An 8,285-nucleotide genomic window follows, 5' to 3' on the forward strand; every position below is an offset into this window, starting at 1 on the left:
TGCAGCTATAGCCCTTTTCCTAGTAGTGGACCGTGGCCTTTATTCAAGCAAGCCAGTAGCCCCCACGCCACCAGTTGGCAGCAGAGGCGAAGATGATCGAGACCTCTGCCATCCTTGTTGACTATCATCACACCCAAAAGGTCCACACCACCATCACAGATAGCAGCCCGTCTAGCTATTCTCACAGTTTCCGCAACGACCCGCCGTTCTAGACAGATCAGACAGACCTGCTGTCGCCCGCCGTGGCAGCAGCGCCTCGGATGGATTCGCTCCGCACACCCCAGCGCCACCATCACCGCGTCTTCTCCTACACCATCCACCGAAAACACGCCCGAGCTAGCTGTGGGATCCGAGGATCCCCCACACCAAGCCCAACCCCCCGGCCACCTCCGGCGGGATGAAGCCTCCGTGCCTGGGACCGCCGCCTCGGCGCCACATTGAAAGGGCTGCGCAGCAGATCGCCACACTGGCAAGTCAGCAAGCGGACGAGCACGCCCTCGACCCTGTCGGTCACAATTGGGGCTTTATACGAAACTATCAGTTTACACAATCAACCTCCATTTCTTAATCCATGATGTTGGCTCCATGATTATTAATCCTGACATAAATTTGGGGAAGTGTACATGAGGTGGGTTACTGTTGGCTCCCACGATGGTATAGGTGCAAGTATGCAACAGCCTAGTACAATATGCCATCTCCAGTTACAACATGAACACAAATATTGAAGAAGTGGTCTGGTTGTTGTTCCAAAGTCGACTCTTTGGGTTGTATTATGGATGCTGTCCTCCAGCTCACCCAGAAGGCATATGCCTCTAAGCTGTAGAAGTGATGTTCGCATTGCGAAGACACAAGTGAAAAGCAGACTTACAGCCAAAGGGATATTCTAATGTGAGCATGCCCTGTTCTGTAGCTGAGTTCGCTCATTTAACCTGTCGCCGTTCATTCTTGCGCAACATAGACATGGCCATGGAAGGCAGTCATTAGTTTCTTGCTTACGCTCGTGCGAGGCGTCGGAAGCTCAACTTGGAGGAAATTAAGGACGTGTTTGGTTCGTGACTTTTGCTCCGGTACTTCATTACATTGTAATCTGATACCGTTAATCACGTTTGTTTGAGTTTGCCTGTAATCAGGTTCCTTGTAAACTTTTCGCAAAAAAAAAAACAAAAAAAAAGTTTCCCTGTAATCAAGTCCCACCGCCCACCCACCCGCGGCTCTCTCGCCCCGTCCAGATCTTTCTCGCCCTCCTCCGTTCCGTGTCCGCCGCCGGCACCTTCCCGTCGAAGTCCCCTGCCTCACCTGCAGCAGCACCACACGTCTTTCCCTCGACCCTCCCCTCGAGGCCTCGACGGTCTCTTTCTCACCTGCAGCATCACCTCGCGAGGAGGAGCAGCGGCAGCGCCGCCACTTGAGGCTCCCCGTGAAGAGCAGCGGCCGCCGGCGAGCCGGTTCCCGGTTTGCGGTAGGCCTCTTCTTCGGATCTCCCCACTCCTGCCTTCTCTCCGGATTATTAGGGCCTGCACCTAACACAACCGGGAAGTCAACTTGCGCACGCGCTCTTCCAGCCAAGCGAGAGCTCATCCTTCTAATCCATCATCCGTAGCTTCTGTATCTTCTTGCGCCTAGCATTTGCACTACTGCCTTCCACCATCACAGCCAATACACACCAACCAACCACCCCGAGCTCACCAATGGAGGTGACTGCGCTGAGCGTCGGTAAGTCCGTGCTGAATGGAGCGCTTAGCTACGCCAAATCCGCTCTGGCCGAGGAGGTAGCTTTGCAGCTCGGTGTCCGCCGTGACCACTTGTTCATCACCAACGAGCTTGAGATGATGCAGGCTTTCTTAGAGTCTGCTCATGACGAGGGAGACGACATCAACAGGGTGGTGAAGGTATGGGTGAAGCAAGTTCGAGATGTGGCGTACGATGTGGAGGACACTCTCCAGGAATTTTCCGTTCGTTTGGAGAAGAAGTCCTGGTGGCGTATCCGTCGCACGCTGCTTGATCGGCGCCGTGTGGCCAAGCAGATGAAGGAGCTTAGAGCCAATGTTGAGGATGTCAGCCAGAGGAATATGCGCTATCACCTTATCAAGGGATCTGATTCAAAGCCTGCAACCACCGGTGGGCAATCTGCCATCGCCGGTGCCACCGTGATGTCTGGCAACGATGAAGCAAGGCGGCAGCTGGAAAAAGCGAAAGATGATCTCTTTCAACTGATCAGGAAGAAGGATGACGATCTTAGAGTGATCGCGGTTTGGGGAACAAGTAGTAACGTCAGGCGGACATCCATAATAGAAAGAGTCTTTGCAGATGTGAAGAAACACAGGGTTTTTGATTGCCATGCCTGGATAACGTTGACACGTCCTTTCAATTCAACGGAGTTCCTAAGAAGCATTATCAGGCAGTTCTATGTTAATTTTCTTCAAGAGTCCGACAGAAAGGAAAATATAATTGGGGGTCCTCAAGATCTGAGAAGGATGGGGATGAAGAAGGGAAATGATTTGGCTGACGAGTTCAAGAGATATGCCAATGAGAAGAGTTTCCTGATTGTGCTTGATGACCTATCCACCATTGAAGAGTGGGATTGCATTAAAGCATGTTTTCCGAATAACAATAAAGGAAGCCGAATAATAGTTTCCACAGAGCTGGTTGAAGTTGCAAGCTTATGCGTGGGACCAGAAAACATCACACCAGAGCACAAGCAGTTGTCTGTTGATTTAACTTTGTACGCTTTCTATGAGAAGGTAATGTTTGAAGCCCTAACAGAGAGTCATCATGTTGATTTTTGTACGCAGCAACCCCCTGTTGATTTTTTTTATCACTAAAGATGATTAGTTTTATAAATTTGAACATGTAAATTCGGTGAAATTTCAGAACAGGGTAAAGGCAAGTTTTGAAATTAGTCATAAAAGAGGTATTTCCATTATTATGGACAACTAGTAACTGTTTCATAAGTGTCTGCAAAACTTAAAACAGGAGTAAATGTCCCCTATGGAAAAGAAGGCAAAACCTAATCAATTCCTGCTTGTGTACAGGGTTCTCTAGATGGCACAGAATCAACAGAGGCTGGGTCTAGCTCAAATGTGGGAACTCATGTGAGTGACAGCTCTGACAATAGGAAGATGCTCAATCGTACAGAGACAATGCTAGCAGCTTTAAAGGAATCTCGGCTCATTGGGCGAGAGACAGAAAAGGCAGAAATTGTTAAACTAATTACAACTGAAGATAGCCAACTTGATGTGATCTCCGTGTGGGGAATGGGTGGTCTTGGAAAAACCACACTAGTGAGAGATGTCTACCAAGATGAAATACTCAGTGGGAAGTTTGAGAAGCGTGCTTGTGCCACAATTATGCGCCCTTTCAATGTTAACGAGCTCCTCCAGAACTTAGCTTTGCAGTTTGGCTATAAGGATGTCCCAGAAATGGACAAACAATTACCAGGAAAGAAATATTTGATTGTTCTTGATGATATATCATCCAATGCAGAATGGGATGCTATAATACAACACTTTCCTGCAACAGAGACATCATGCCGAATAATAGTCACCACAAGGGTAAAAGATATTGCCACACATTGTTCAAAGAAGCATGAAAAAATTTACAGACTCCAAAGCCTGGAAGACAACAACGCACTTGACCTATTTGCCAAAAAGGTACAGATAGTGTGGTTATCTCCTATTCTATTGGTTTGAATAAAGACAGTATGTTTGTAGATTCTAACAACATACACATATGACCTATTATATCTTTTTTACTAAGTAATGCCATGTGGCCGCCGATCACTTGTTTTTCTCATCGGTTGTGATTGCTTATCGAGCATATTTTTATTTTAAATGGACATGTATGTTATTGGCGTTAAACAATCTATCTTAGTTCGATATAGTGATCTGTTTCAACCAACCCAGAAAATTAATATAATAGAATTATGTACATTTTAAAGCAGAAAATTTTGTTTCATCACATTCACACAAGTAGCAAGACTAACTTCTACCAATTTCATTTTCGAAGTACTGACGGCATGAACTTGTATTAATTTTAGATATTTGGCAAGGCTACGAATATGGATGAGGAGTATCCTGAGTTGGTTGAACATGCAAATCTGATCCTAAAGAAATGCAATGGACTCCCACTTGCAATAGTCACCATTGGGGGCTTTTTGGCAAACCAACCAAAAACCGTTATGGAATGGAGGAAATTGAATGAGCATATCCGGGCCGAGTTGGTGATGAATCCAGAGATTGGTACCATAAGAACCATTCTTATGAGAAGCTATGATGGTTTACCCTATTACCTAAAGTCTTGTTTCCTGTATATGCCCATCTTTCCTGAGGACTACTTGGTTAGACGGAAACGCTTGGTGCGTCGCTGGTCTGCAGAGGGCTATTCAAGGGAGGTGCATGGTAAGACTGCGGACGAAGTCTCCGATAGCTACTTCATGGAACTTATAAGCAGGAGCATGTTTTTACCATCTCAACAATCACTTCATGGTATAGAAGGAATTGGTTCCTGCCAAGTCCATGATCTCATCCGTGAAATCGGCATCTCAAAGTCAATGGAAGAAAATCTTGTTCTTACACTGGAGGAAGGTTGCAGTTCAAACAGCCAACGCACTATGCGCCACCTTGCCATAAATGGCAATTGGAAAGGAGATCAGAGTGAATTCGAGAGCATGGTGGACATGACCCGTGTAAGATCGGTAACAGTTTTTGGCAAGTGGAAGTCATTTTTCATTTCTGACAAGATGAGTCTACTACGGGTGCTGGACTTGGAAGACACAACAGGTCTACGCGATCATCACGTCAAGCATATTGGGAAACTCCTTCACTTAAGATACCTTTCTCTAAGAGGATGTGATGCTATTTTTCACCTGCCAGATTCATTGGGTAACTTGAGAGAACTCGTGACGCTAGATGTCCGAGGAACAAGAATAATCAAGCTGCCAAGGAGTATCATCAATCTCCAGAATCTAAGCTATCTTCGTTCTGGTAGGAATCCGGATGATGAGGATGGCTCATTTGAACACATTTTTCATGACACTCCAAAGTTTATTGACAACAGACCATGTGTTATGTGTATCATTGCGGGAGTTTCTTGTTGTTGGAGAAGTACTACAGCTGAGATTCTTTATGATGGCATTGACCTTAATTACCATGATACATGCACTGCTCTATGCTGCAATGGGTTCCCTTTTATTGCAATGCGCCTGGACTTGCATGGTGTTCTAGTGCAAAGTGGGATGAGGAAGCTGAAAGCCTTACACACATTGGGTGTTGTGAACATCGCACGGCGGGGTAAGGATGTTCTAAAGGATATAAAAGGGCTCATTCAGTTGCGCAAGTTAGGAGTGACTGGCGTCAATAAGGAAAACGGACAAGAGTTGTGTATGGCAATTGTTGGTCTGACCCGGCTGGAGTCATTGTCAATCCGGTCAGAGGGGGAGCCTGGTTTATCTGGCTGCTTGGATGGAGAGTTCTCATTCCCGGAAAACTTGCAGAGCCTCAAGCTGTATGGTAACCTGGTCAAACTACCGGAATGGATAAAGGGGCTGAGGAATCTGGTGAAGCTGAAACTGCGGAGCTCAAGGATTTCAGAGCATGATGAAGCCATAGAGGTCCTTGGGGATCTACCAAACCTGGCATGCCTGCATCTGTTGAAGAAGTCGTTCGAGCAGAGTAATGCTTGTCTCACATTCCGTCCACACATGTTCCCGAACCTGGTGGTGCTGCAACTTGACGAAAATATGGAGCTATTTGTGAAGTTTGAACGAGGAGCAACCCCTAAGCTAGAGCTGCTCAAGTTCTGTCATTCATACATCAATAGTCGGACACTCTCGGGGCTACCATCTCTGGCAAGCCTGAAGGAGGTTCTGCTCGAAGGTGGCTATGATAACAACGAATTGGCGTACCTGAGGGCCGAGCTCGCAGAAAATCCAAGTCGACCGGTCATAAAGAGGGTCTGATCGAGATCATGGAGATCCACTGCGCCAAACAATCTAAGGTAAGCTAGGAGTACATACTGCTGTGTTTCCATTTGCATGCGGTTATTTGTCACCATTTAATTGTTGATCTTTAAATTCGTGCAGCTGGTGGATCACTTGTCATGAAGCCGCATGGTACACCTGATTGTGTATAGTAGTTCGATCGGTGTCCTGATAATTAGCAGGACACACCATGTCCTTGACCAATGTAACAGACTTAATTTTTTCTTGGTTCATCCGGGGGGATCTCAACTCAGTTGGTGTCTCGTTTTGTGTACGTCTGAATCGCTAATTAGTTTCAGCAATCAACGCCATCTAACTCACCTCGTCTCCGCCTATCCCATCCCCGCAGCACTGAATCGTTGATTCACACTGGCGCGGAACCACGTTGGTCTCCCCCCCCGCCGCCGCGCGGTTATTCCGCCCCCGCGGTGACCCTGGCCGCCACTGTCGACGGCGCGGCTCCCACGCCTCGTGTTGCTCCTGTGCGTCTCCCTCGCGGACGCATCGTCTTCGGCCTCCTCCCGGCCTCCCGCACCGCCTAGATGCCCCTGCCTCAACTCGCCCCATGCTCAGCGGCCCATGGACCCTGCGCATGTGCGCTCGGTTGCCGGTTGCAGATGGGAAGCCGGCGCACGTGACGGACAGTGAAGCGGTGGGGTGTCGGGATCACGGAGTTGGAGGCAAAGCGGCTGGTGGCGGACGGCCGCGACAGCAACATCACCTTCGACGAGTTCCATCACTTCCATTGATACATCAGGTTCGTTGCCCGCTTGCTTGCTTGCCACGGGTCCAACAGAGGCTCTTATTGGCTCGAACTGGCATCTGGAAATTACTCTGCAGTCTGAACTCTGTTCTGTGCTAGTTTTTTCGATGTGTGTTCCGTGCTAGTCGATGCTTAATGCTTTAGAGCTTCATCAACAGCGTCTAACTGTCAATGTTCTACAAAGAGGCAAATCGATTGGTTAAATCACACAAAACACTACGTGTTTAATGTTAATTTAAGCATAAAACTACTACTTGTAGTATTATGTAACTCTACTCTGTCAAGTTCAGTTCAATTGCGATACTACTGACAGAGATAGATGGAGACTGACGAGATCAAGTTCAATTGTTCATGCTGCAGCGACCAGACTAATGAAGTCCTTATAGGCGTGGCTTTCATCCACCTGAAGTAGGCCGATCTGTCCAAGCATATCAAAAACCTTTCCGCCACGCCATACTGCTCTCCGTCCCCACTAGTTCGCCTTTCACCTCTTGGTTTCTGCTCCATTGCATGGGACATCCTGGTTTACCATTGGTTGATTTTGCAAAGTCTTACCTGCAGTCACTCGTGAGGGCTCTGTCGCTACTCCTCGATGGCACCAACTTCCCGCGTTGGGTCAGCTGCAAACACTCTGTATCTATTTATCTTTGATTCTTCATTTGTCATGCTGCGATTCTGAACACTTTTTTTGTTGCTGAATGTTGTTTGCAGATCCAGAGAAAGACTGAAGGTCCAGCAAATCCTTAGTGAGTTAACAATATGATTAGGGAATCTTGAGATTATAAAATTATTATTATTTAGACAACTAGCAAACTAGATGAATTGTACTGCAATCTGATATTGCAGGATCGGCAACAAGATGGAGCTTGAGGCTGTAGTGGAGGCAACCGTCCAGTTGCTGATCAAGGTGGTGATCATATAACTGCTGCTATATTTTTCATGTGTTTTGCACTCTATGTTCTTTTCAGCTGGTAGCATACAAAACAACTTTGTCCATGCATCATAGGAACTGTCATTTTTCAAGGTAAGCATCTCACATGAAAACTTTCTTGCCAATAAATAATTTAAGTAAGATGTATGTAACTTGAACCATGTGCACTTGCATATTGTTGTTGCTATATATTTTAACACCAATGAGTTATGGCATGAATTTATTATCACCTCTCGTGCTTTGTAAGACCGCAGGATTTAAACTGCGCCTAATATCACTATGGGAATATGAAAAACACACGCCACTTCTTGTAGTCTATATTTTGAAATTGGAATATACTTTATTTCCATGCAACCTCAAACAATAGCCACTGGACGCATAATAGTAGACATTTACATTCAGACTGGATAGCCACTGGACGCCTTGTAATAGTAGACATTTACATTCTGGCTAAATTGAAACAATATGCTAAGAGGCTGCCTCCATGATTCAAATGAAACTTATCCAATTTGAGAAGGTAATTATTTCAAATTTTGTACAAAAAATCGTCACAAGTGTTTGTTATCAGCATAATTACTCTTCTGTACTCTTAAGCATGTAATGCATGTCTTCCA

General features: G+C 46.3%; 1 protein-coding gene across 1 annotated transcript; it reads left to right on the top strand.

The window, feature by feature from the left end:
• The first annotated feature begins 1,630 nt into the window (after positions 1 to 1,630).
• Positions 1,631 to 5,956, top strand: LOC124707997 (disease resistance protein Pik-2-like). Its single transcript, XM_047239684.1, has 3 exons — positions 1,631 to 2,741; positions 3,033 to 3,479; positions 4,037 to 5,956. The coding sequence occupies exons 1-3, from the start codon at positions 1,689 to 1,691 to the stop codon at positions 5,954 to 5,956; spliced, it is 3,420 nt and encodes a 1,139-aa protein (XP_047095640.1). The 5' UTR covers positions 1,631 to 1,688.
• The last annotated feature ends 2,329 nt before the right edge of the window (positions 5,957 to 8,285 follow it).

Source organism: Lolium rigidum, chromosome 4, assembly GCF_022539505.1.
Source record: "Lolium rigidum isolate FL_2022 chromosome 4, APGP_CSIRO_Lrig_0.1, whole genome shotgun sequence".
Classification (NCBI taxonomy): Eukaryota; Viridiplantae; Streptophyta; class Magnoliopsida; order Poales; family Poaceae; genus Lolium; species Lolium rigidum.

Bases quoted from the DNA above. Each gene is read 5' to 3' on its own strand.
- LOC124707997 (XM_047239684.1), top strand. From the start codon at position 1,689: ATGGAGGTGACTGCGCTGAGCGTCGGTAAGTCCGTGCTGAATGGAGCG. The intron at 2,742-3,032 runs GTAATGTTTGAA...GCTTGTGTACAG, and splicing joins TGTACGCTTTCTATGAGAAG to GGTTCTCTAGATGGCACAGA. The intron at 3,480-4,036 runs GCAGAATGGGAT...TATTAATTTTAG, and splicing joins TTGATGATATATCATCCAAT to ATATTTGGCAAGGCTACGAA.